General features: G+C 41.3%; 8 protein-coding genes across 34 annotated transcripts in view; all 8 read right to left on the bottom strand.

Moving 5' to 3' along the window:
* The window catches only part of LOC140354591 (protocadherin gamma-A10-like), a 207,975-nt gene that overhangs the window by 79,021 nt on the left and 101,023 nt on the right, over positions 1-27,931 (bottom strand). For 2 of the 27 annotated variants that reach the window (XM_072439679.1, XM_072439695.1), the window contains exon 1: positions 24,880-27,258. The exons of the other annotated variants lie outside the window; for them this stretch is intronic. In XM_072439679.1, the coding sequence (XP_072295780.1) occupies positions 24,880-27,243 (2,364 nt within the window). In that variant the 5' untranslated portion in view covers positions 27,244-27,258. Of the gene's footprint in view, positions 1-24,879; positions 27,259-27,931 lie in introns of those variants that run through there. 27 annotated transcript variants of the gene reach the window in all.
* LOC140348170 (protocadherin gamma-A10-like) lies at positions 835-3,276 on the bottom strand. The gene has a single exon (XM_072434264.1). It carries the CDS (start codon positions 3,259-3,261, stop codon positions 835-837), a length of 2,427 nt encoding a protein of 808 aa, XP_072290365.1. The 5' UTR covers positions 3,262-3,276.
* Positions 4,019-6,530, bottom strand: LOC140348154 (protocadherin gamma-A11-like). Its single transcript, XM_072434263.1, has 2 exons — positions 4,102-6,530; positions 4,019-4,030 (listed from the first exon to the last, which is right to left on the bottom strand). The coding sequence occupies exons 1-2, from the start codon at positions 6,469-6,471 to the stop codon at positions 4,019-4,021; spliced, it is 2,382 nt and encodes a 793-aa protein (XP_072290364.1). The 5' UTR covers positions 6,472-6,530.
* LOC140348138 (protocadherin beta-16-like) lies at positions 7,537-9,994 on the bottom strand. The gene has a single exon (XM_072434262.1). It carries the CDS (start codon positions 9,952-9,954, stop codon positions 7,537-7,539), a length of 2,418 nt encoding a protein of 805 aa, XP_072290363.1. The 5' UTR covers positions 9,955-9,994.
* Positions 10,486-12,977, bottom strand: LOC140348122 (protocadherin beta-16-like). Its single transcript, XM_072434261.1, has one exon. The coding sequence runs from the start codon at positions 12,904-12,906 to the stop codon at positions 10,486-10,488; it is 2,421 nt and encodes an 806-aa protein (XP_072290362.1). The 5' UTR covers positions 12,907-12,977.
* Positions 14,465-17,057, bottom strand: LOC140348105 (protocadherin gamma-A10-like). The gene has a single exon (XM_072434260.1). It carries the CDS (start codon positions 16,913-16,915, stop codon positions 14,465-14,467), a length of 2,451 nt encoding a protein of 816 aa, XP_072290361.1. The 5' UTR covers positions 16,916-17,057.
* LOC140348089 (protocadherin gamma-A11-like) lies at positions 17,786-20,275 on the bottom strand. The gene has a single exon (XM_072434258.1). It carries the CDS (start codon positions 20,195-20,197, stop codon positions 17,786-17,788), a length of 2,412 nt encoding a protein of 803 aa, XP_072290359.1. The 5' UTR covers positions 20,198-20,275.
* On the bottom strand, positions 21,263-23,927 carry LOC140348073 (protocadherin gamma-A11-like). The gene has a single exon (XM_072434257.1). It carries the CDS (start codon positions 23,675-23,677, stop codon positions 21,263-21,265), a length of 2,415 nt encoding a protein of 804 aa, XP_072290358.1. The 5' UTR covers positions 23,678-23,927.

The following is a 27,931-nucleotide window of genomic DNA, read 5'->3' as shown; positions in this document are numbered from 1 at the left end:
CACCCATTTTGTACCTTTTACCACTGAAAGAGGGACTTTCAGCCTGGCAAACAATTTAAATTGATTAGTGGGTCTAACAAAACCTGTCTCAAATAATGAGCAAATGATCATTTAAAGATTGAGAGTAATTTTGCTGTTGAATTAATATAAAGGACATCAACATAATCCAAAAGAGGTAAAAATGCAGATACCAGACGTTTGCTGACTTCATGAGTGAAGCTGCATTTTAACAATATTAAAAAAACAAGGTTACACTTTAATTTTTGAGCCAAATTTTCTAATTGAGCCTCAAACATATTTCCTGGTCTTGTAAAAAGCCAAGGTACTTCAAATTAGACAAAAAGTCTGTTGGGTTTCAATGAGAAGTAATGATTGGAAGGATAGTATCTGATAACCCACATCCATGTGAGATAAACAAGGCATTGGTTTAGTCTGAATGCAACATAACTTCAGAGACTAAAACAAAATTGCACTTAAGAGAAAGCAGATGTTATGACAAGATGGTCAGTAGTAGCAAAGTTAAACAAATAAGTACAGTGTCATGCATAAAAGCAGCATATGGCACTAAACAAATAAGCACAAAGACTATGAATACAATAGAAAATAGAATTGGGCCAAAAATAGAGCCCCAATGTCCTGGATTGGAAACAAGATATAATTATTTGTATATATATTGCTAATCCTCCACTTTTTGGGGAAGATCACAGCGAAAAACTATGTATTGTAAGCCAATATCAAACTGTCTTGAACAGCTGCTGTCTGAGGTACTAAAACAGACAATAGACCATTCTCCACGATAAAAAAAAAAAATCAGCACTGCTTTGAAAGAAACATTTAAGAGATGCAAACCTCTAGAGGAGAGTCTGGTTCGTCCAGGATGCTCTTCTCACTCTGGATCCGCTGCATCGTCCCTGTTGCACTGGGATCCATTATCAGCACGTTCTGACTACCAGCTCCACCAAACTTACAGTCACTCTTTCTGGAGTCTGTGGTCCTGCACGTGTCGTAATTGTACACGTGCGGGAGAGTCCCTGAGCCCAGAGTGTCTGAGTAACGAGGAGGATAATATGGGATCACTGGCAGATTGGAGTGATACAGGATGCGAGACTGTCTCCATCTGTAGATTTTCACTGATATAATGACCACTACACACGTGATGAACAGAAAGGAGACTACAGCCAGAGCCAGCACTAAGTAAAAAGTCAGGTTGTCATTGTACTCCTTGTCGTGCGTAAAGTCAGTGAACTCAGACAGAACTTCAGGAAAGCTGTCCGCCACCGCCACGTTAACAATGACTGTAGCTGAACGTGAGGGCTGCCCGTTGTCCTCCACTATAACAGACAGTCTCTGTTTGACTGCATCTTTATCAGTCACTTGGCGGATAGTTCTTATTTCTCCATTCTGTGAGCCCACTTCAAACAGCGCCCTGTCTGCGGCTTTCTGCAGTTTATAGGAGAGCCAGGCATTCTGTCCAGAGTCCACATCCACAGCCACCACTTTAGTGACCAGATAGCCCACATCTGCTGAACGAGGCACCATCTCAGCCACCAGAGAGCCCCCAGTCTGGACTGGGTACAGCACCTGAGGGGCGTTGTCGTTCTGGTCCTGGACCAGGATCTTAACTGACACCACTGAGCTCAGAGGAGGAGAACCAGCATCACGAGCTGTAATATTAAATCCAAACTTTTTTATTTGCTCATAATCGAAAGATTTTGCTGCAGAAATCAGGCCACTGTCTGCATTTACAGAGACAAAAGAAGATAGAGATGCACCATTAATGTCCATTTCTTCCAGGAAGTATGAGATCCGAGCATTTTGACCCCAGTCTGCATCAGTTGCATGAACAGTAAATATAGAAAATCCCGGTGAGTTATTCTCCGGTATTGTCCTAATATATTCTGACTCTTCAAACCTTGGGGAATTGTCATTGATGTCAGAAACTTTTAACTGAATTGTTTTCTGGTTTGAAAGTGGTGGTGAGCCTTGGTCAGTCACTGTTAGAGTAATATTATATTCTGAGACACTTTCTCTGTCTAATTCTTCTTCTGTTACTATTGTATAGTAACCAGATAATGAAGACTCAATTTTAAAAGGCAAATCAGAATTAATAGAACATTCAACTACACCATTTCTCTCTGAGTCGTCGTCATGGACATTAATGACAGCTAAAGTTGTGCCCAGAGGTGCATCTTCAGAGATTGTGCTGGAAAATGACATGAGCTGAATAACAGGAGAGTTATCATTTACGTCAATTATTTGGATTATAACTTTGCACGTATCTGAATGACTTCCGTGATCACTGGCTCTAACGTTTAGTTGATGGGACTTTAATTTTTCATAGTCTAATTTACTTGTAACTGTAATTTCCCCCGTTTTAGCATTTACATCAAACAACTGCTTGTCCTCTTTAGAGACACGAGAAAAAGAATACGTAACTTCACCATTGACTCCTTTATCTGCGTCATTTGCGCTGACGGTGGTGACCAAAGTTCCTATTGCAGAGTTTTCTTGAACCTCAGCTTTATACACTTGTTTACTACAGACTGGTGCATTGTCGTTCGCGTCTAATACAGTGATGTGAATACGCGCTGTTCCTGATCTCTGAGGCGCGCCTCCATCTGAAGCGACCAAGATCAGACTATGCTCCTCATTTTTCTCTCGATCTAACGGAGTTTCCAAAACCATCTCCACTATCTGACTCCCGTCTGACTGTGTCTGCATTTCAAGTTTAAAATGATCAGATGGTTTTAGCATGTATTTTTGAATATCATTAACACCCACATCAGGATCATCAGCTGTCTCCAACGAATAACGAGTCCCTGGTGCGGCATTTTCAACCATTTTTAAAACTATTTCTTCTTTCGGAAAAACTGGAGTATTGTCATTTACATCTGTTACCTCCACAGTGACACGATACAGCTGAATTGGATTCTCCAGAATCATCTCAAAACTGAAGCTGCAGGGCGTTGTTTTCTTACACAGCTCCTCTCTGTCGATTCGCTCTTTGACAACAAGGATGCCTCTGTCTCGATTTAAATCAACATATTGTCGACTTCCTTTTGTTACAATCCGTGCGTTTCCTGAGACCATTCTTTTAACATCTATTCCCAAATCCCTCGCAATATTTCCAACAAAAGACCCCTCCGGCTGCTCTTCTGGAATGGAGTAACGCGCCTGTCCAGACACGGACTTCAGCGCAAACAGACAAAGAAACAGAGCGAGCCACTGCGCTCCGTGAACGAGTCTCCTGAACGAAGCCATGTGAAATATATCCAGACAAAATATTTAAAAAAAAATATGTATAATCCGTTTAAAATGAGAGAAGAGAATGGTGATCAACTGTGTAAAACGCCACAGTGAATCCCCGCAGCAGAAAATGACTGTCCTCTCTAAAGCAAATGTAGAATGTAGAATAATGGGAGGAACATGACACACAATTACAACAACAGTCAACAGCGGCGCTCAGAGTCCTGACGGGGTAATGTACCGGGCAAAATGTTACTTCAAAACTGAAATCTTCCTAATAAAACAACAACGAAAAATCTATTCATGAATCAGTGTTATATGAGAAAAATCACATGCACACAACTGTACATAGGCCTAATTTATTAAATACATTACATAATCATATAGGCATTATAAATGACGTCAATATATGAAAATATGAATAAAAAATACAGTAACATTATTATTTAACAGCTAAAGGGTTTAACTGGTTGAATTATATTATTATTATTATTATTATAAATTGTGATTTTATTATTACTATTTTTACATGAATCTGTCGTCAATGACATGTTTTTTACCCGTTTGCTTTATTGACGGGAAGGAAAAAAATTAGTTGCATCAAAAAAACTTCGTTAGCAGTTTAATGACATCAACAAGTAGAAATTCACAAAACTTATAATAATAATAATAATAATAATAATAATAATAATAATAATAATAATAATAATAATAATAATAATAATAATAATAATGATGATGATAATGTCTTGTGTTCTGGGGCTTATACATTTCACTGATCCAGCTATCAGCACCATAGACAGCGTTCAGGATCTACACTGAAATGGTCATATAATATTGTGTTGAATTACTCACCAGTGTTGACATATTTGAGCCTGCAGGCTGTTTCTCTAACTGTTGAGCTTCAGAATGAGTTCCATCAACATCGAGTAAACTTTGACTCATCGGCTGCATGTATTTTATGTCACTCTTTCTGGAGTCTGTGGTCCTGCACGTGTCGTAATTGTACACGTGTGGGAGAGTCCCTGTGCCCAGAGTGTCTGAGTAACGTGGAGGATAATATGGGATCACTGGCAGATTGGAGTGATACAGGATGCGAGACTGTCTCCATCTGTAGATTTTCACTGATATAATGACCACTACACACGTGATGAACAGAAAGGAGACTACAGCCAGAGCCAGCACTAAGTAAAAAGTCAGGTTGTCATTGTACTCCTTGTCGTGCGTAAAGTCAGTGAACTCAGACAGAACTTCAGGAAAGCTGTCCGCCACCGCCACGTTAACAATGACTGTAGCTGAACGAGAGGGCTGCCCGTTGTCCTCCACTATAACAGACAGTCTCTGTTTGACTGCATCTTTATCAGTCACTTGGCGGATAGTTCTTATTTCTCCATTCTGTGAGCCCACTTCAAACAGCGCCCTGTCTGCAGCTTTCTGCAGTTTATAGGAGAGCCAGGCATTCTGTCCAGAGTCCACATCCACAGCCACCACTTTAGTGACTAGATAGCCCACATCTGCTGAACGAGGCACCATCTCAGCCACCAGAGAGCCCCCAGTCTGGACTGGGTACAGCACCTGAGGGGCGTTGTCGTTCTGATCCTGGACCAGGATTTTCACAGTTACATTGCTGCTGAGAGGAGGAGAGCCTCCGTCCTGCGCTTTGACGCACAACTGGAAATCCTTGATCTGCTCGTAGTCAAAGGAGCGCACTGCGTGGATGACTCCGCTATCTGCACTCACGGACACATATGAGGAGACCGGCACTCCGTTAACAGAGGAGTCCTCCAGTATGTAAGAGACACGCGCATTCTGGTTCCAGTCCGCGTCTGTGGCTTTCACTGTGAATATAGAGAGGCCCGGGCTGTTGTTTTCTACAATGTAGGCCTCATACGAGCTCCTGTCAAAGACAGGCGCGTTGTCATTCACATCAGAGATGTGTAAGGTGAGAGTGACGCTGCTGGAGAGAGAGGGCACGCCCTCATCTGAACACGTGACCGTGATGTTATACTGAGAGTCTCTCTCTCTGTCTAATTCACCGTCTGTTATAATGTTGTATAAATTATTAGCTGACGATGAGATTATGAAAGGAATATTCTTATTAATGACACATTGGACTTTGCCGTTTTCTTCTGAATCCGGGTCGTTCACATCTATTATTGCCACCACTGTCTCAGTCGGATAATTTTCTGCAATTGAATCTGATTTTGAAATCAGTCTAATAACAGGGCTGTTGTCATTTATATCGTTTATTTCAATAATGACTTTCGTAGAATCAGAAAGACCTCCACGGTCTGTTGCTTCTACGTTAATTTCATGAATTTTGGCTTTGTCATAATCAATTGGTCCATTCAGTACAATATTTCCTTCGTGTGTTATTTGAAATAATTTGGAGGACCCCCTCATGCTGTTTCCGATGACATAACTAACCTCTCCATTGCTGCCTTTGTCTGCGTCGCTGGCGCTGACCTGCGTTATGAGCGTCCCCTTCACAGCGTTTTCTTTAATACTCGCTTTGTAAATGGATTGGGTAAAAACAGGAGCATTGTCATTGGCATCTAACACTGTAATGTGAATAATCATAGTCCCTGACCGCTGTGGCTCTCCTCCATCTACCGCTGTCAACAGTAAGGAAACGATCTCCTCTTTCTCTCTGTCAAGGGGCTTTTGCAAAATCATCTCCACCTTTTTACCTCCGTCTGATTGGTCATGCAGTTTGAGCATGAAATTATCACTAGGCTTTAGAGTATAACTCTGCAGACCATTGCGTCCTATATCAGGATCTATAGCTGTTTCCAGCATAAATTTAGAGCCAACAACAGCTATTTCACTGATTTCAAATCGCCTTTCTTGTTTATCAAATAATGGAGGATTGTCGTTAATATCTGTAACTTCAACACTGATGGGAAATACTTCAAGTGGATTTTCTAAAACAATCCGAGAATGTAGAGCACACGGTGTCGTTTGTCCACAAAGGGCCTCGCGGTCTATTTTCTCTTTAATAACGAGGACGCCTCTCTCCTTGTTAAACTGAATGTATTCCTCACTTCCCCCTGTGTGAATACGAGCTTTACGCAACTGCAGCCGCTTAACATCGAGCCCTAAATCATGAGCAATATTACCGACCAACGAGCCTCTGGCCATTTCTTCTGGAATAGAATAACTGATCTGTCCCAGCGCACATCCGACAAAAGCCAGCGAGAAACACAGCAGTACTTGCCGTCCCATTGTCCTTAAGAAGGATTCTCCAGAGCGCAAACTGCAGTCAAATAATCCACACGTTACAAAACACAGTATCCAAATGCTAAGAAGGAAAAAGGCGCATTTCAACTTATTTTAAAGGAAATGTGTTTCTATCAGTGCTCCAGCACATACACTTCGGTCTGGTTGACTATTCTGAGGCGATGAAGGGGATGAGCTGGTAAATATACCAGAATACAAATCTCAGTGATGCAGGTGAACAGCGGCCCAGTGCGTTCACAATATGAAACAGCAAGTGTTACAGAAGCCAGCTTTAGACATTTGTCTTTGAATACTTCAAAAAACAAACATCATTCAAACATTATAACAATAGAGGTAATCAAAAGTAGATAGAGAAAAGCAGTTAATCAGTCGTGGTCTGAGGTACTGAAACAGACAATTGACAACCACCATAATAAAAAATATCAGCATTACATGGTAAGTATTGTTAGCCTCATAGCATAAATGCCTTGATCATTTTTCAGCGTTTTCAGGAAAAAAGAACAGAAAAACTTTGACTTTTTTCATTGTGAAAGCCATTGTGTATTGGCAAATTAATTATCTAGTAGTTTCTTATTGACACGGTACAATAGTTTGCCAAAACTGTTTTAAGAGACTAATTTTGTTATTGTTGTTTTCATGTTTAAGATAAATGAAAAACAAAAACTATTTACATATTTTTATTTATTTCATGGAGAGTACATCAAATTTATATTATATATTGATGATTATCAAATACCTACAGAAACATACGAGGACATGATATGTCACCATTTAATTTGAAAGCAATATTCATGATATCCCTTGAGGAATATATTATTTTATTTTTAGACTGCAAATACAGGTACTGTACGTTTTTTTGTTTGTTTTTTAAATGTTTTTTTTATGCAGAAAATCACCCAAAGGAAAGACGTTGCCTTTAGCAATTGTGTTTTTTGAGAAGGAAAAAAAGGATGATTGGCTACAGAGTGAACCAATTACACCTACAGCAGGGCCAGGAGAGTACGATGATACAAAAATATATATTTTTTTACACTAAATGAACTTGGGCTGTTATGCAATGAGGTCAGCAATATAAGAGATGCAAACCTCTAGGGGAGAGTCTGGTTCGTCCAGGATGTTCTTCTCACTCTGGATCCGCTGCATCGTCCCTGTTGCACTGGGATCCATTATCAGCACGTTCTGACTACCAGCTCCGCCAAACTTACAGTCACTCTTTCTGGAGTCTGTGGTCCTGCACGTGTCATAATTGTACACGTGTGGGAGAGTCCCTGAGCCCAGAGTGTCTGAGTAACGTGGAGGGTAATATGGGATCACTGGCAGATTGGAGTGATACAGGACGCGAGACTGTCTCCATCTGTAGATTTTCACTGATATAATGACCACTACACACGTGATGAACAGAAAGGAGACTACAGCCAGAGCCAGCACTAAGTAAAAAGTCAGGTTGTCATTGTACTCCTTGTCGTGCGTAAAGTCAGTGAACTCAGACAGAACTTCAGGAAAGCTGTCCGCCACCGCCACGTTAACAATGACTGTAGCTGAACGAGAGGGCTGCCCGTTGTCCTCCACTATAACAGACAGTCTCTGTTTGACTGCATCTTTATCAGTCACTTGGCGGATAGTTCTTATTTCTCCATTCTGTGAGGCCACTTCAAACAGCGCCCTGTCTGCGGCTTTCTGCAGTTTATAGGAGAGCCAGGCATTCTGTCCAGAGTCCACATCCACAGCCACCACTTTAGTGACCAGATAGCCCACATCTGCTGAACGAGGCACCATCTCAGCCACCAGAGAGCCCCCAGTCTGGACTGGGTACAGCACCTGAGGGGCGTTGTCGTTCTGGTCCTGGACCAGGATTTTCACAGTCACATTGCTGCTGAGAGGAGGAGAGCCTCCGTCCTGCGCTTTGACGCACAACTGGAAATCCTTGATCTGCTCGTAGTCAAAGGAGCGCACTGCGTGGATGACTCCGCTATCTGCACTCACGGACACATATGAGGAGACCGGCACTCCGTTAACAGAGGAGTCCTCCAGTATGTAAGAGACACGCGCATTCTGGTTCCAGTCCGCGTCTGTGGCTTTCACTGTGAATATAGAGAGGCCCGGGCTGTTGTTTTCTACAATGTAGGCCTCATACGAGCTCCTGTCAAAGACAGGCGCGTTGTCATTCACATCAGAGATGTGTAAGGTGAGAGTGACGCTGCTGGAGAGAGAGGGCACGCCCTCATCTGAACACGTGACTGTGATGTTATACTGTGAGTCTCTTTCTCGGTCTATTTCACTGTCTGTGATAATGTTGTATAAATTATTTGCAGACGATGAAATTGCAAAAGGAATATTCTTATTAATTATACAATTTACTTTACCGTTTTCTTCCGAATCAGGGTCATTTACGTTCATTATTGCTACCACTGTCTCAGACAGATAATTCTCTCCAATTGAATCTGATTTGGAAATCAGTCTAATAACAGGACTATTGTCATTTATATCGTTTATTTCAATAATCACTTTACTAGAATCAGAAAGACCTCCTCGGTCCGTTGCCTCTATGTTTATTTCATATATTTTGGTCTTTTCAAAATCAATTGGTTCATTCAGTAATAGTTTCCCTTCCTGTGTTATTTTGAATACATTTGAAGAGCTCCTCCTCCGGTTTCCGATGACATAACTAACCTCTCCATTGCTGCCTTTGTCTGCGTCGCTGGCGCTGACCTGCGTTATGAGCGTCCCCTTCACAGCGTTTTCTTTAATACTCGCTTTGTAAATGGATTGGGTAAAAACAGGAGCATTGTCATTGGCATCTAACACTGTAATGTGAATAATCATAGTCCCTGACCGCTGTGGCTCTCCTCCATCTACCGCTGTCAACAGTAAGGAAACAATCTCCTCTTTCTCTCTGTCAAGGGGCTTTTGCAAAATCATCTCCACCTTTTTGCCTCCGTCTGATTGGTCATGCAGTTTGAGTATAAAATTATCACTGGGCTTTAGAGTATAACTCTGCAGACCATTGCGTCCTATATCAGGATCTATAGCTGTTTCCAGCATAAATTTAGAGCCAACTACAGCGGATTCACTGATTTCAAATCGTCTTTCTTCTTCATCAAATAATGGAGGATTGTCGTTAATATCTGTAACTTCAACATTGATGGGAAATACTTCAATTGGATTTTCTAAAACGATCTCATAATGTAGAGCACACGGTGTCGTTTGTCCACAAAGGGCCTCACGGTCTATTTTCTCTTTAATAACGAGGACGCCTCTCTCCTTGTTAAACTGAATGTATTCCTCACTTTCCCCTGTGTGAATACGAGCTTTACGCAACTGCAGCCGTTTAACATCGAGCCCTAAATCATGAGCAATATTACCGACCAACGAGCCTCTGGCCATTTCTTCTGGAATAGAATAACTGATCTGTCCCAGCGCACATCCCACAAAAGCCAGCGAGAAACACAGCAGTACTTGCCGTCCCATTGTCCTTAAGAAGGATTCTCCAGAGCGCAAACTGCAGTCAAATAATCCACACTTTACGAAAAAAATCAGAATCCAAATTCCAAGAGGAAAAAAAGGCTCATTCCCAGTTATTTTTTTGTTGATTGGAAACAATTTGTATAACTGGTCCCGTACGTACACATCGGTCTGTTTGACTATTGTGATGTGATGAAGGGGATGAGCTGGTATAAATACTGGACTATAACTCTCTGTGGCGCTGGTGAACAGCGGCCCAGTGAGTTCAGAGTATGAAACTGCAAGTGTTAAAGATGCAGTTTTGGACATTTGTCTGTAAGTCTGTAATAATAATAATAACAACAATTATAATTATAACAATAATGAGAATTATTATCATAATTATTATTATTATAATTATTATTACAATAAATACAGAAAAATAAACTTTACAATATAACAACAATAAGCGTCAACAACAGAAAAAAGGAAACTGATCTTTATATTTCGCTGTCTGAGGTACTGAAACAGACAATAGCCGGACCTTGACAATGAAAATCAACACTGCTTTGAAATGAACATATGAGGGTTGCAAACCTCTAGAGGAGAGTCTGGTTCGTCCAGGATGTTCTTCTCACTCTGGATCCGCTGCATTGTCCCTGTTGCACTGGGATCCATTATCAGCACGTTCTGACTACCAGCTCCGCCAAACTTACAGTCACTCTTTCTGGAGTCTGTGGTCCTGCACGTGTCGTAATTGTACACGTGTGGGAGAGTCCCTGTGCCCAGAGTGTCTGAGTAACGTGGAGGATAATATGGGATCACTGGCAGATTGGAGTGATACAGGAAGCGAGACTGTCTCCATCTGTAGATTTTCACTGATATAATGACCACTACACACGTGATGAACAGAAAGGAGACTACAGCCAGAGCAAGCACTAAGTAAAAAGTCAGGTTGTCATTGTACTCCTTGTCGTGCGTAAAGTCAGTGAACTCAGACAGAACTTCAGGAAAACTGTCCGCCACCGCCACGTTAACAATGACTGTAGCTGAACGAGAGGGCTGCCCGTTGTCCTCCACTATAACAGACAGTCTCTGTTTGACTGCATCTTTATCAGTCACTTGGCGGATAGTTCTTATTTCTCCATTCTGTGAGCCCACTTCAAACAGCGCCCTGTCTGCAGCTTTCTGCAGTTTATAGGAGAGCCAGGCATTCTGTCCAGAGTCCACATCCACAGCCACCACTTTAGTGACCAGATAGCCCACATCTGCTGAACGAGGCACCATCTCAGCCACCAGAGAGCCCCCAGTCTGGACTGGGTACAGCACCTGAGGGGCGTTGTCGTTCTGGTCCTGGACCAGGATTTTCACAGTCACATTGCTGCTGAGAGGAGGAGAGCCTCCGTCCTGCGCTTTGACGCACAACTGGAAATCCTTGATCTGCTCGTAGTCAAAGGAGCGCACTGCGTGGATGACTCCGCTATCTGCACTCACGGACACATATGAGGAGACCGGCACTCCGTTAACAGAGGAGTCCTCCAGTATGTAAGAGACACGCGCATTCTGGTTCCAGTCCGCGTCTGTGGCTTTCACTGTGAATATAGAGAGGCCCGGGCTGTTGTTTTCTACAATGTAGGCCTCATACGAGCTCCTGTCAAAGACAGGCGCGTTGTCATTCACATCAGAGATGTGTAAGGTGAGAGTGACGCTGCTGGAGAGAGAGGGCACGCCCTCATCTGAACACGTGACTGTGATGTTATACTGTGAGTGCCTTTCTCTGTCTAAATCTCCGTCTGTGATAATATTACATAAATTATTAGCGGAAGATGAGATTATGAAAGGAATACTCTTATTAATGACACAATGGACTTTGCCGTTTTCTTCTGAATCTGGGTCGTTCACATCTATTATTGCCACCACTGTCTCAGTTGGATAATTTTCTCCAATTGAATCTGATTTGGAAATCAGTCTAATAACAGGACTATTGTCATTTATATCATTTATTTCAATAATGACTTTCGTAGAATCAGAAAGACCTCCTCGATCTGTTGCTTCTACCCTGATTTCATAGATTTTGGCTTTTTCATAATCAATTGGTCCATTCAGTACGATATTTCCTTCGTGTGTTATTTGAAATAATTTGGAGGACCCCCTCATGCTGTTTCCGATGACATAACTAACCTCTCCATTGCTGCCTTTGTCTGCGTCGCTGGCGCTGACCTGCGTTATGAGCGTCCCCTTCACAGCGTTTTCTTTAATACTCGCTTTGTAAATGGATTGGGTAAAAACAGGAGCATTATCATTGGCATCTAACACTGTAATGTGAATAATCATAGTCCCTGACCGCTGTGGCTCTCCTCCATCTACCGCTGTCAACAGTAAGGAAACAATCTCCTCTTTCTCTCTGTCAAGGGGCTTTTGCAAAATCATCTCCAAATTTTTGCCTCCGTCTGATTGGTCATGCAGTTTGAGGATAAAATTATCACTGGGCTTTAGAGTATAACTCTGCAGACCATTGCGTCCTATATCAGGATCAATAGCTGTTTCCAGCATAAATTTAGAGCCAACAACAGCTATTTCACTGATTTCAAACCGTCTTTCTTGATTTTCAAATAATGGAGGATTGTCGTTTATATCTGTAATTTCAACATTGATGGGAAATACTTCAAGTGGATTTTCTAAAACAATTCGAAAATGCAGAGCACACGGTGTCGTTTGTCCGCAAAGGGCCTCACGGTCTATTTTCTCTTTAATAACGAGGACGCCTCTCTCCTTGTTAAACTGAATGTATTCCTCACTTTCCCCTGTGTGAATACGAGCTTTACGCAACTGCAGCCGCCTAACATCGAGCCCTAAATCATGAGCAATATTACCGACCAACGAGCCTCTGGCCATTTCTTCTGGAATAGAATAACTGATCTGTCCCAGCGCACATCCGACAAAAGCCAGCGAGAAACACAGCAGTACTTGCCGTCCCATTGTCCTTAAGAATGATTCTCCAGAGCGCAAACTGCAGTCAAATAATCCACACGTTACAAAACGCGTTAGAATCCAAAGGGTAAAAGGAAAAAAGGTGGATTTATTGTATGAAAGAGGGTCATATCAGTGCTCCACGTACGTTTCGGTTGGGCTGACTATTGTGATGTGATGAAGGGGATGAGCGGGTATAAATACTGGACTATAACTCTCTGTGGCGCTGGTGAACAGCGGCCCAGTGAGTTCAGAGTAAGAAACTGCAAGTGTTAAAGAAGCAGTTTTAGACATTTGTCTGTAATATGTTATTATTACTATTATTATTATTAATTATTGTTATCGTTGTTTAAAAATCAAGAATATTTAAACATCACAACGGTTTAAGTCAATATTAGCAAATATAAAAATAAAACATGTATTTTTACTTTTTGATTCACATTTAATTAACCAGGTAAAAGAAAAAATATATATACATTTTTAAACACTATCTGCTCAAAGTTAATTGCTGCACTTCTCATAAGATATGCACACTTTAGCAAAACGTTTAGTTTGTGTGTTTTTTAAAATTTTGTTTTAATTATTGTTAATCAAAGACCACTGCCCAGAAACCAGCTCACCCAGCTTTTGCTCTGTTTGAAAAGGGTTCTATTCCCCAATTCAGTCTAAAAACAACACAGAAAGAATGCACCGTGAACACAGGGAATAGACTTTCACATTTTTGCACGAGGAAACATGTAGGTGCACAAACACAATAGTGTTGCACATCAGACACCCATTTTGTACCTTTTAACACTGAAAGGGCCTGGCAACAATTTAAATTGATTAGTGGGTCTAACAAAACCTGTCTCAAATAATGAGCAAATGATTATTTAAAGATTGAGAGAAATTTTGCTGTTGCATTAATATAAAGGACATCAACATAATCCAAAAGAGGTAAAAATGCAGATACCAGACGTTTGCTGACTTCATGAGTGAAGCTGCATTTTTACAATATTAAAAAAACAAGGTTAAACTTACATTTGTGAACCACATTTTGTAATTGAGCCTTAAACATATTTCCTGGTCTTGTAAAAAGCCAAGGTACTTCAAATTAAACAAAAAGTCTGTTGGGTTTCATTGAGAAGTAATGATTGGAAGGATAGTATCTGATAACCCACATCCATGTGAGATAAACATGGCATTGGTTTAGTCTAAATGCAACATAACTTCAGAGACTAAAACAAGACTGCACTTAAGAGAAAGCATATGTAAAGACAAGATGGTCAGTAGTAGCAAAGTTAAACAAATAAGTACAGTGTCATGCATAGAAGCAGCATATGGCACTAAACTAATAAACACAAAGACTATGAATACAACGGGAAATTAAATTGGGCCAAAAATAGAGCCCGGTGTCCTGGATTGGAAACATTACATAAATATTTGTATATATATTGCTACTCCTCCACTATTTGGGGAAGATCACAGCGAAAAACTAAGTATTGGAAGCCAATATCAAACTGTCTTTAAATGCTGCTGTCTGAGGTACTAAAACAGACAATAGACCATTCTCCACGATAAAAAGAAATCAGCACAGCTTTGAAAGAAACATATAAGAGATGCAAACCTCTAGAGGAGAATCTGGTTCGTCCAGGATGCTCTTCTCACTCTGGATCCGCTGCATTGTCCCTGTTGCACTGGGATCCATTATCAGCACGTTCTGACTACCAGCTCTGCCAAACTTACAGTCACTCTTTCTGGAGTCTGTGGTCCTGCACGTGTCATAATTGTACACGTGTGGGAGAGTCCCTGAGCCCAGAGTGTCTGAGTAACGTGGAGGATAATATGGGATCACTGGCAGATTGGAGTGATACAGGACGCGAGACTGTCTCCATCTGTAGATTTTCACTGATATAATGACCACTACACATGTGATGAACAGAAAGGAGACTACAGCCAGAGCCAGCACTAAGTAAAAAGTCAGGTTGTCATTGTACTCCTTGTCGTGTGTAAAGTCAGTGAACTCAGACAGAACTTCAGGAAAGCTGTCCGCCACCGCCACGTTAACAATGACTGTAGCTGAACGAGAGGGCTGCCCGTTGTCCTCCACTATAACAGACAGTCTCTGTTTGACTGCATCTTTATCAGTCACTTGGCGGATAGTTCTTATTTCTCCATTCTGTGAGCCCACTTCAAACAGCGCCCTGTCTGCGGCTTTCTGTAGTTTATAGGAGAGCCAGGCATTCTGTCCAGAGTCCACATCCACAGCCACCACTTTAGTGACCAGATAGCCCACATCTGCTGAACGAGGCACCATCTCAGCCACCAGAGAGCCCCCAGTCTGGACTGGGTACAGCACCTGAGGAGCGTTGTCGTTCTGGTCCTGGACCAGGATCTTAATTGAGACCACTGAGCTCAGAGGAGGAGAACCAGCATCACGAGCTGTAATATTAAATCCAAACTTTTTTATTTGTTCATAATCAAAGGATTTTGCTGCAGAAATCACACCACTTTCTGCATTTACTGAGACAAAAGAAGATAGAGATGCACCATTAATGTCCATTTCTTCCAGGAAGTATGAGATCCGAGCATTCTTACCCCAGTCTGCATCAGTTGCATGAACAGTAAATATAGAAAATCCAGGAGAGTTATTCTCCGGTATTGTCCTAAAATATTCAGACCCGTCAAAACTTGGGGAATTGTCATTGATGTCAGAAACCTTGACTTGGATTGTTTTTTGGTTTGAAAGGGGCGGTGAGCCTTTGTCAGTCACTGTTAGAGTAATATTATATTCTGAGACACTTTCTCTGTCTAATCCTTCTTCTGTTACTATTGTATAGTAACCAGATAATGAAGACTCAATTTTAAAAGGTAAATCAGAACTTATAGAGCATTCAACTACACCATTTCTCTCTGAGTCGTCGTCATGGACATTAATGACAGCTAAAGTTGTGCCCAGAGGTGCATCTTCAGAGATTGTGCTGGAAAATGACATGAGCTGAATAACAGGAGAGTTATCATTCACGTCAATTATTTGGATTATAACTTTGCACGTATCTGAATGACTTCCGTGATCACTGGCTCTAACGTTTAGTTGATGGGACTTTAATTTTTCATAGTCTAATTTACCTGTAACTGCAATTTCCCCTGTTTTGGCATTTATGTCAAACAACTGCTTTGCATCTTTAGAGACGCGAGAAAAAGAATAAGTAACTTCACCATTGACTCCTTTATCTGCGTCATTTGCACTGACGGTGGTGACCACAGTTCCTATAGCAGAGTTTTCTTGAACCTCAGCTTTATACACTTGTTTACTACAGACTGGTGCATTGTCATTTATGTCTAATACAGTGATGTGAATACGCGCTGTTCCTGATCTCTGAGGCGCGCCTCCATCTGAAGCGACCAAGATCAGACTGTGCTCCTCATTTTTCTCTCGATCTAACGGAGTTTCCAAAACCATCTCCACTATCTGACTCCCGTCTGATTGTGTCTGCATTTCAAGTTTAAAATGATCAGATGGTTTTAGCATGTATTTTTGAATATCATTAACACCCACATCAGGATCATCAGCTGTCTCCAACGAATAACGAGTCCCTGGTGCGGCATTTTCAACCATTTTTAAAACGATTTCTTCTTTCTGAAAAGCTGGAGTATTGTCATTTACATCTGTTACCTCCACAGTGACACGATACAGCTGGATTGGATTCTCCAGAATCATCTCAAAACTGAAGCTGCAGGGCGTTGTTTTCTCACACAGCTCCTCTCTGTCGATTCGCTCTTTGACAACAAGGATGCCTCTGTCTCGATTTAAATCAACATATTGTCGACTTCCTTTTGTCACAATTCGAGCGTTTCCTGAGACCATTCTTTTAACATCTATTCCCAAATCCCTCGCAATATTTCCAACAAAAGACCCCTCCGGCTGCTCTTCTGGAATGGAGTAACGCGCCTGTCCAGACACGGACTTCAGCGCAAACAGACAAAGAAACAGAGCGAGCCACTGCGCTCCGTGAACGAGTCTCCTGAACGAAGCCATGTGAAATATATCCAGACAAAAAATATATGTATAATCCGTTTAAAATGAGAGAAGAGAATGGTGATCAACTGTGTAAAAAGCCACAGTGAATCCCCGCAGCAGAAAATGACTGTCCTCTGTACAGCAAATGTATAATGTAGAATAAGGGGAGGAACATGACATACAAATTACAACAACAGTCAACAGCGGCGCTCAGAGTCCTGACGGGGTAATGTACCGGGCAAAATGTTACTTCAATACTGACATCCTCCTAATAAAACAACAACGAAAAATCTATTCATGAATCAGTGTTATATGAGAAAAAAATCACATGCACACAACTGTACATAGGCCTAATTTATTAAATACATTACATAATCATATAGGCATTATAAATGACGTCAATATATGAAAATATGAATAAAAATACAGTTACATTATTATTTAACAGCTAAAAGTTTTAACTGGTTGAATTATATTATTATTATTATTATTATTATTATTGTTATTATAAATTGTGATGTTATTATTACTATTTTTACATGAATCTGTCGTCAATGACATGTTTTTTACCCGTTTGCTTCATTGACGGGAAGGAAAAAAAATTGTTCTTTCAAAAAAATTGCGTTAGCAATTTAATAACATCAACAAGTAGAAATTCACAAAACTAAGAAGAATAAGGATCATACAACAATAATGATAATAATGATAATAATGATAATAATAATAATAATAATAATGATAATAATAATAATAATAATAATAATAATAATAATAATAATAATAATAATAATAATAATAATAATAATAATAATAATAATAATGTCCTGTGTTCTGGGGCTTACACATTTCGCTGATCCAGCTTGCAGCACCATAGACAGCGTTCAGGATCTACACTGAAATGGTCATATAATATTGTGTGGAAATACTCACCAGTGTTGACATATTGGAGCCTGCAGGCTGTTTCTCTAATTGTTGAGCTTCAGAATGAGTTCCATCAACATCGAGTAAACTTTGACTCATCGGCTGCATGTATTTTATGTCACTCTTTCTGGAGTCTGTGGTCCTGGACGTGTCATAATTGTACACGTGTGGGAGAGTCCCTGAGCCCAGAGTGTCTGAGTAACGAGGAGGATAATATGGGATCACTGGCAGATTGGAGTGATACAGGATGCGAGACTGTCTCCATCTGTAGATTTTCACTGATATAATGACCACTACACACGTGATGAACAGAAAGGAGACTACAGCCAGAGCCAGCACTAAGTAAAAAGTCAGGTTGTCATTGTACTCCTTGTCGTGCGTAAAGTCAGTGAACTCAGACAGAACTTCAGGAAAGCTGTCCGCCACCGCCACGTTAACAATGACTGTAGCTGAACGAGAGGGCTGCCCGTTGTCCTCCACTATAACAGACAGTCTCTGTTTGACTGCATCTTTATCAGTCACTTGGCGGATAGTTCTTATTTCTCCATTCTGTGAGCCCACTTCAAACAGCGCCCTGTCTGCGGCTTTCTGCAGTTTATAGGAGAGACAGGCATTCTGTCCAGAGTCCACATCCACAGCCACCACTTTAGTGACCAGATAGCCCACATCTGCTGAACGAGGCACCATCTCAGCCACCAGAGAGCCCCCAGTCTGGACTGGGTACAGCACCTGAGGGGCGTTGTCGTTCTGGTCCTGGACCAGGATTTTCACAGTCACATTGCTGCTGAGAGGAGGAGAGCCTCCGTCCTGCGCTTTGACGCACAACTGGAAATCCTTGATCTGCTCGTAGTCAAAGGAGCGCACTGCGTGGATGACTCCGCCATCTGCACTCACGGACACATATGAGGAGACCGGCACTCCGTTAACAGAGGAGTCCTCCAGTATGTAAGAGACACGCGCATTCTGGTTCCAGTCCGCGTCTGTGGCTTTCACTGTGAATATAGAGAGGCCCGGGCTGTTGTTTTCTACAATGTAGGCCTCATACGAGCTCCTGTCAAAGACAGGCGCGTTGTCATTCACATCAGAGATGTGCAAGGTGAGAGTGACGCTGCTGGAGAGAGAGGGCACGCCCTCGTCTGAACACGTGACCGTGATGTTATACTGAGAGTCTCTCTCTCGGTCTAATTCACCGTCTGTTATAATGTTGTATAAATTATTAGCGGAAGATGAGATTATGAAAGGAATATTCTTATTAATGACACAATGGACTTTGCCGTTTTCTTCTGAATCCGGGTCGTTCACATTTATTATTGCCACCACTGTCTCAGTTGGATAATTTTCTGCAATTGAATCTGATTTTGAAATCAGTCTAATAACAGGGCTGTTGTCATTTATATCGTTTATTTCAATAATGACTTTCGTAGAATCAGAAAGACCTCCACGATCTGTTGCTTCTACGTTGATTTCATGAATTTTGGCTTTTTCATAATCAATTGGTCCATTCAGTACGATATTTCCTTCGTGTGTTATTTGAAATAATTTGGAGGACCCCCTCATGCTGTTTCCGATGACATAACTAACCTCTCCATTGCTGCCTTTGTCTGCGTCGCTGGCGCTGACCTGCGTTATGAGCGTCCCCTTCACAGCGTTTTCTTTAATACTCGCTTTGTAAATGGATTGGGTAAAAACAGGAGCATTATCATTAACATCTAACACTGTAATGTGAATAATCATAGTCCCTGACCGCTGTGGCTCTCCTCCATCTACCGCTGTCAACAGTAAGGAAACAATCTCCTCTTTCTCTCTGTCAAGGGGCTTTTGCAAAATCATCTCCACCTTTTTACCTCCGTCTGATTGGTCATGCAGTTTGAGTATAAAATTATCACTGGGCTTTAGAGTATAACTCTGCAGACCATTGCGTCCTATATCAGGATCTATAGCTGTTTCCAGCATAAATTTAGAGCCAACAACAGCTATTTCACTGATTTCAAATCGCCTTTCTTGTTTATCAAATAATGGAGGATTGTCGTTAATATCTGTAACTTCAACATTGATGGGAAATACTTCAAGTGGATTTTCTAAAACGATCTCATAATGTAGAGCACACGGTGTCGTTTGTCCACAAAGTGCCTCGCGGTCTATTTTCTCTTTAATAACGAGGACGCCTCTCTCCTTGTTAAACTGAATGTATTCCTCACTTTCCCCTGTGTGAATACGAGCTTTACGCAACTGCAGCCGCTTGACATCGAGCCCTAAATCATGAGCAATATTACCGACCAACGAGCCTCTGGCCATTTCTTCTGGAATAGAATAACTGATCTGTCCCAGCGCACATCCGACAAAAGCCAGCGAGAAACACAGCAGTACTTGCCGTCCCATTGTCCTTAAGAATGATTCTCCAGAGCGCAAACTGCAGTCAAATAATCCACACGTTACAAAACACAGTATCCAAATGCTAAGAAGGAAAAAGGCGCATTTCAACTTATTTTAAAGGAAATGTGTTTCTATCAGTGCTCCAGCACATACGCTTCGGTCTGGTTGACTATTCTGAGGCGATGAAGGGGATGAGCTGGTAAATATACCAGAATACAAATCTCAGTGATGCAGGTGAACAGCGGCCCAGTGCGTTCACAATATGAAACAGCAAGTGTTACAGAAGCCAGCTTTAGACATTTGTCTTTGAATACTTCAAAAAACAAACATCATACAAACATTATAACAATAGAGGTAATCAAAAGTAGATAGAGAAAAGCAGTTAATCAGTCGTGGTCTGAGGTACTGAAACAGACAATTGACAACCACCATAATAAAAAATATCAGCATTACATGGTAAGTATTGTTAGCCTCATAGCATAAATGCCTTGATCATTTTTCAGCGTTTTCAGGAAAAAAGAACAGAAAAACTTTGACTTTTTTCATTGTGAAAGCCATTGTGTATTGGCAAATTAATTATCTAGTAGTTTCTTATTGACACGGTACAATAGTTTGCCAAAACTGTTTTAAGAGACTAATTTTGTTATTGTTGTTTTCATGTTTAAGATAAATGAAAAACAAAAACTATTTACATATTTTTATTTTATTTCATGGAGTGTACATCAAATTTATATTATATATTGATGATTATCAAATACCTACAGAAACATACGAGGACATGATATGTCACCATTTAATTTGAAAGCAATATTCATGATATCCCTTGAGGAATATATTATTTTATTTTTAGACTGCAAATACAGGTACTGTACGTTTTTTTGTTTGTTTTTTAAATGTTTTTTTTATGCAGAAAATCACCCAAAGGAAAGACGTTGCCTTTAGCAATTGTGTTTTTTGAGAAGGAAAAAAAGGATGATTGGCTACAGAGTGAACCAATTACACCTACAGCAGGGCCAGGAGAGTACGATGATACAAAAATATATTTTTTTTACACTAAATGAACTTGGGCTGTTATGCAATGAGGTCAGCAATATAAGAGATGCAAACCTCTAGAGGAGAGTCTGGTTCGTCCAGGATGTTCTTCTCACTCTGGATCCGCTGCATCGTCCCTGTTGCACTGGGATCCATTATCAGCACGTTCTGACTACCAGCTCCGCCAAACTTACAGTCACTCTTTCTGGAGTCTGTGGTCCTGCACGTGTCATAATTGTACACGTGTGGGAGAGTCCCTGAGCCCAGAGTGTCTGAGTAACGTGGAGGATAATATGGGATCACTGGCAGATTGGAGTGATACAGGATGCGAGACTGTCTCCATCTGTAGATTTTCACTGATATAATGACCACTACACACGTGATGAACAGAAAGGAGACTACAGCCAGAGCCAGCACTAAGTAAAAAGTCAGGTTGTCATTGTACTCCTTGTCGTGCGTAAAGTCAGTGAACTCAGACAGAACTTCAGGAAAGCTGTCCGCCACCGCCACGTTAACAATGACTGTAGCTGAACGAGAGGGCTGCCCGTTGTCCTCCACTATAACAGACAGTCTCTGTTTGACTGCATCTTTATCAGTCACTTGGCGGATAGTTCTTATTTCTCCATTCTGTGAGCCCACTTCAAACAGCGCCCTGTCTGCGGCTTTCTGCAGTTTATAGGAGAGCCAGGCATTCTGTCCAGAGTCCACATCCACAGCCACCACTTTAGTGACCAGATAGCCCACATCTGCTGAACGAGGCACCATCTCAGCCACCAGAGAGCCCCCAGTCTGGACTGGGTACAGCACCTGAGGGGCGTTGTCGTTCTGGTCCTGGACCAGGATTTTCACAGTCACATTGCTGCTGAGAGGAGGAGAGCCTCCGTCCTGCGCTTTGACGCACAACTGGAAATCCTTGATCTGCTCGTAGTCAAAGGAGCGCACTGCGTGGATGACTCCGCTATCTGCACTCACGGACACATATGAGGAGACCGGCACTCCGCTAACAGAGGAGTCCTCCAGTATGTAAGAGACACGCGCATTCTGGTTCCAGTCCGCGTCTGTGGCTTTCACTGTGAATATAGAGAGGCCCGGGCTGTTGTTTTCTACAATGTAGGCCTCATACGAGCTCCTGTCAAAGACAGGCGCGTTGTCATTCACATCAGAGATGTGTAAGGTGAGAGTGACGCTGCTGGAGAGAGAGGGCACGCCCTCATCTGAACACGTGACTGTGATGTTATACGCCGAAGACAACTCTCTGTCTAATTCGTTGTCTGTTTCCAATGTATAAAAATTTGCAGCTTTTGATTTTAATGTAAAATAGTCATTGTTATCAGTGAAACATTGCACCCTGCTATTTTCACCCGAATCTTCATCTTCTACGTTTATCATAGAAACTACAGTGTTAGGGTTTGCGTCCTCTGATATTGCGTTTGACTTAGACATGATATGAATGTTAGGGCGATTGTCATTCAGGTCTAATACATCTACTATCAGCTTACAAGTGCCAGTTAACCCTCCATAGTCACTCGCTCTTATATTAATCTGATGTTGTTTGGATTTCTCATAGTCTATTTTCCCATTTAATGTAACCTCGCCGCTTTCTCTATTGATTACAAAGAGACCACGCATGTCGTTTTCCACATTTGTAATTGAATACAATATTTCACCATTAGAGCCATGGTCTGCATCTGTAGCAGTGGCTTTGACTACAAAAGTGCCCAAAGGCGAATTTTCCTTAATTGATGCTTTATACACAGGCTGTGAAAACACTGGAGCGTTGTCATTAAAGTCTAAAATATTGACACGTATTTGCATTGTTCCCGACATTTGGGGCTCGCCTCCGTCAACTGCTGTAAGAACTAACGCCAAGTGATCCACTTTCTCTCGGTCTAAAGGCGTATTTAAAACCAATTCAACATTTCTATTGTCTTCATCTGCCTTTATTTTAATTGAAAATGTATCACTGGGTTTGATGAAATACGATTTTAAAGCGTTGGCTCCTACATCTAGATCTGTCGCGGTATCTACAGTAAACGACGAACCCACTGCAGCAGATTCACTGATATTAAAATGCATATAATTGTTTGTAAAGACTGGTGGATTATCATTCACATCCATTATTTCCACCGTTGCACTGTAAAACTCCATAGGATTCTCCAATAAAATCTGAAAATGCAGAGCACAGGGTGTCACTTTTCGACAAAGCATCTCTCTGTCTATCGTATCCTTAACCAACAACACTCCTCTTTCTCTGTTGAGCTCAATATAAGCCGTATCTCTAGTAAAAACACGAGCCTTTCCAGACTCGAGTCGTTTGACGTCCAAACCCAAATCCTTCGCTACGTTACCGACAATGGAACCCGGGGCCATTTCCTCTGGGATGGAGTAGCTTAGTTGTCCGAGCACAGAGCAGAAAGAAAACACAGTCACGATTAGCAGGACTCGACGTTTCATTGTTCTGTCTGATGCGGGTATTGTGGAGATATGTTGAAGAAATCCGTGTCGAGATGCTTTCCCAAAATGTAGCACAACACTGACTGAAGAATCTACTTAAAAAAACAACACATTATATTCCAGTGCCTCGTCGTTCGTGTCCGTCACCGTGTGCTTTATATGGCCACTGTCTTTCTTAGCAGGAGGAGGTGCAGCTATATCACAGCTGGAGAACTGGTACTAGCGGTAAACAGCGTCGCTAAGAGTTCGAACACTATATTGCAAGATGCTCAGGAGGTTTGGAAGAACAAATAGGATATTGTGCGTGCTACGTCAAACACAGGTAAACTGCAATAAACAAAAACAATTCAAACTAAAATTTCTGTTTGTATGATGTAAATGTTAATGCGCTTTATCAGTTTCATTTTTAAAATACAGATCAGTTGTGCTGTGATTACATTTCATCAATTTGTCATCAACTGTTTTTTAGAAGTTTAAAAAAAAAGGAAACATCCGAAACATGTTGATTGAACACACGTTACAAAGAATGGCTTGTATATCAGGGCTAAACATTGTTAAACCTACATTTACAACCGCAGAAAACTAACTTTATATATTAAAATTACAACGGCTGCAAGACTAAAAAAAAACAAAGAGCAATCATAATGGCAACACTATAATTATACGTTGATTTATGTATTCTGCTTGACAGAAAAGGAACGTTTGAAAGCATAAACGTCGTAATATTTAGTGATTAATTCTGGGAAATGGGATCAGCACCATGGACACTGCTGCCTGCTCAAGAAGTTATAAAAAATACTGGTTAAATACGGAAAAAATCTATTTCGCTGAAATGCAGTAAATTGTATTTAACATCTGATGTCATCATGTGTTCAAGACATTAGGCTTCTAAAAAAACTAAAATGAATAAAGAGTAATTAATGAAAAAATGAAATATTAAAAACACTGATAATACTATTAAGAATTATAGTAATGGGTAAATACTCTAGAAAATGTGACCCAATGCTGCCTTGCTGCAGATCAGACAAAACTTAGTGATAGTAATACATTATAACAAAGGACAAATCTCAGGTTCAAAAAGTGAGAAAATAACATTAAGCCATGTGCTTTTTCTACTCAATGACTTGACTAAAAGAAATGAACTAATATTATTGGAATCTGTTTGTGTTCAAGTGTGTCATTACAATTAAACACTATCTTACCAGAGTGGAAGTTGTAGATCTCTGAAGTCCATTCTGCGCAGACTCAGTCCCGACGTCATCAACACTGACCAAACTTTCACTCATCGGCTGCATGTATTTAATGTCACTCTTTCTGGAGTCTGTGGTCCTGCACGTGTCGTAATTGTACACGTGTGGGAGAGTCCCTGTGCCCAGAGTGTCTGAGTAACGAGGAGGATAATATGGGATCACTGGCAGATTGGAGTGATACAGGATGCGAGACTGTCTCCATCTGTAGATTTTCACTGATATAATGACCACTACACACGTGATGAACAGAAAGGAGACTACAGCCAGAGCCAGCACTAAGTAAAAAGTCAGGTTGTCATTGTACTCCTTGTCGTGCGTAAAGTCAGTGAACTCAGACAGAACTTCAGGAAAGCTGTCCGCCACCGCCACGTTAACAATGACTGTAGCTGAACGAGAGGGCTGCCCGTTGTCCTCCACTATAACAGACAGTCTCTGTTTGACTGCATCTTTATCAGTCACTTGGCGGATAGTTCTTATTTCTCCATTCTGTGAGCCCACTTCAAACAGCGCCCGGTCTGCGGCTTTCTGCAGTTTATAGGAGAGCCAGGCATTCTGTCCAGAGTCCACATCCACAGCCACCACTTTAGTGACCAGATAGCCCACATCTGCTGAACGAGGCACCATCTCAGCCACCAGAGAGCCCCCAGTCTGGACTGGGTACAGCACCTGAGGGGCGTTGTCGTTCTGGTCCTGGACCAGGATTTTCACAGTCACATTGCTGCTGAGAGGAGGAGAGCCTCCGTCCTGCGCTTTGACGCACAACTGGAAATCCTTGATCTGCTCGTAGTCAAAGGAGCGCACTGCGTGGATGACTCCGCCATCTGCACTCACGGACACATATGAGGAGACCGGCACTCCGTTAACAGAGGAGTCCTCCAGTATGTAAGAGACACGCGCATTCTGGTTCCAGTCCGCGTCTGTGGCTTTCACTGTGAATATAGAGAGGCCCGGGCTGTTGTTTTCTACAATGTAGGCCTCATACGAGCTCCTGTCAAAGACAGGCGCGTTGTCATTCACATCAGAGATGTGTAAGGTAAGAGTGACGCTGCTGGAGAGAGAGGGCACGCCCTCATCTGAACACGTGACTGTGATGTTATACTGTGAGTTTCTTTCTCTGTCTAATTCTCCGTCTGTGATTATATTATATAAATTATTAGCGGAAGATGAGATTATGAAAGGAATATTCTTATTAATGACACAATGGACTTTGCCGTTTTCTTCTGAATCTGGGTCGTTCACATTTATTGCAGCCACCACTGTCTCAGGTGGATAATTCTCTCCAATTGAATCTGATTTTGAAATCAGTCTAATAACAGGACTATTGTCATTTATATCGTTTATTTCAATAATGACTTTCGTAGAATCAGAAAGACCTCCACGGTCTGTTGCTTCTACGTTGATTTCATGAATTTTGGCTTTTTCATAATCAATTGGTCCATTCAGTACGATATTTCCTTCGTGTGTTATTTGAAATAATTTGGAGGACCCCCTCATGCTGTTTCCGATGACATAACTAACCTCTCCATTGCTGCCTTTGTCTGCGTCGCTGGCGCTGACCTGCGTTATGAGCGTCCCCTTCACAGCGTTTTCTTTAATACTCGCTTTGTAAATGGATTGGGTAAAAACAGGAGCATTATCATTAACATCTAACACTGTAATGTGAATAATCATAGTCCCTGACCGCTGTGGCTCTCCTCCATCTACCGCTGTCAATAGTAAGGAAACAATCTCCTCTTTCTCTCTGTCAAGGGGCTTTTGCAAAATCATTTCCACCTTTTTGCCTCCGTCTGATTGGTCATGCAGTTTGAGGATAAAATTATCACTGGGCTTTAGTGTATAACTCTGCAGACCATTGCGTCCTATATCAGGATCTATAGCTGTTTCCAGCATAAATTTAGAGCCAACTACAGCGGATTCACTGATTTCAAACCGCCTTTCTTGTTTATCAAATAATGGAGGATTGTCATTAATATCTGTAACTTCAACATTGATGGGAAATACTTCGATTGGATTTTCTAAAACGATCTCATAATGCAGAGCACACGGTGTCGTTTGTCCACAAAGGGCCTCACGGTCTATTTTCTCTTTAATAACGAGGACGCCTCTCTCCTTGTTAAACTGAATGTATTCCTCACTTTCCCCTGTGTGAATACGAGCTTTACGCAACTGCAGCCGCCTAACATCGAGCCCTAAATCATGAGCAATATTACCGACCAACGAGCCTCTGGCCATTTCTTCTGGAATCGAATAATTGATCTGTCCCAGCGCACATCCGACAAAAGCCAGCGAGAAACACAGCAGTACTTGCCATCCCATTGTCCTTAAGAATGATTCTCCAGAGCGCAAACTGCAGTCAAATAATCCACACGTTACAAAACACGTTAGAATCCAAAGGGTAAAAGGAAAAAAGGTGGATTCCAATTTATTGTATGAAAGAGGGTCATATCAGTGCTCCACGTACGTTTCGGTTGGGCTGACTATTGTGATGTGATGAAGGGGATGAGCTGGTATAAATACTGGACTATAACTCTCCGTGGTGCTGGTGAACAGCGGCCCAGTGAGTTCAGAGTATGAAACTGCAAGTGTTAAAGAAGCAGTTTTAGACATTTGTCCGTAATATGTTATTATTATTTTTAATTATTGTTTTCGTTGTTTCAAAATCAAGCATATTTAAACATCTCAATGGTTTAAGTCAACATCAGCGAATAGAAAATAAAACATGTATTTTTACCTTTTGATTCACATTTATTTAACGAGGTTAAAAATATAAGAAATCTTTTTAAAGACCATTTGCTCAAAGTGAATTGCTGCAATTCTCATTACATTATGCACACTTTAGCAAAACGTTTTGTTTTTGTGTTTTTTTTTTAATTTGTTTTGATTATTATTAATCAAAAACCGCTGCCCAGAAACCAGCTCACACCGCTTTTGCTCTGTTTGAAAAGGGTTTCATTTCCCAATTCAGTCTTAAAACAAGACAGAAAGAATGCACTGTGAACACAGT

Source organism: Eucyclogobius newberryi, unplaced genomic scaffold (assembly GCF_026437365.1).
Source record: "Eucyclogobius newberryi isolate DKJ021-1_F unplaced genomic scaffold, fEucNew1.0.hap1 SCAF_11, whole genome shotgun sequence".
Lineage (NCBI taxonomy): Eukaryota > Metazoa > Chordata > Actinopteri > Gobiiformes > Gobiidae > Eucyclogobius > Eucyclogobius newberryi.
The sequence above is the reverse complement of the archived record's forward strand: the minus strand, read 5'-3'. Positions and strand labels throughout refer to the sequence as shown.

Excerpts from the sequence above, each read along its gene's own strand:
- LOC140348105 (XM_072434260.1), bottom strand. The coding sequence starts at position 16,915 with ATGGCTTCGTTCAGGAGACTCGTTCACGGAGCGCAGTGGCTCGCTCTG.
- LOC140348154 (XM_072434263.1), bottom strand. The coding sequence starts at position 6,471 with ATGGGACGGCAAGTACTGCTGTGTTTCTCGCTGGCTTTTGTCGGATGT.
- LOC140348073 (XM_072434257.1), bottom strand. The coding sequence starts at position 23,677 with ATGAAACGTCGAGTCCTGCTAATCGTGACTGTGTTTTCTTTCTGCTCT.
- LOC140348138 (XM_072434262.1), bottom strand. The coding sequence starts at position 9,954 with ATGGGACGGCAAGTACTGCTGTGTTTCTCGCTGGCTTTTGTGGGATGT.
- LOC140348170 (XM_072434264.1), bottom strand. The coding sequence starts at position 3,261 with ATGGCTTCGTTCAGGAGACTCGTTCACGGAGCGCAGTGGCTCGCTCTG.
- LOC140348089 (XM_072434258.1), bottom strand. The coding sequence starts at position 20,197 with ATGGGACGGCAAGTACTGCTGTGTTTCTCGCTGGCTTTTGTCGGATGT.
- LOC140348122 (XM_072434261.1), bottom strand. The coding sequence starts at position 12,906 with ATGGGACGGCAAGTACTGCTGTGTTTCTCGCTGGCTTTTGTCGGATGT.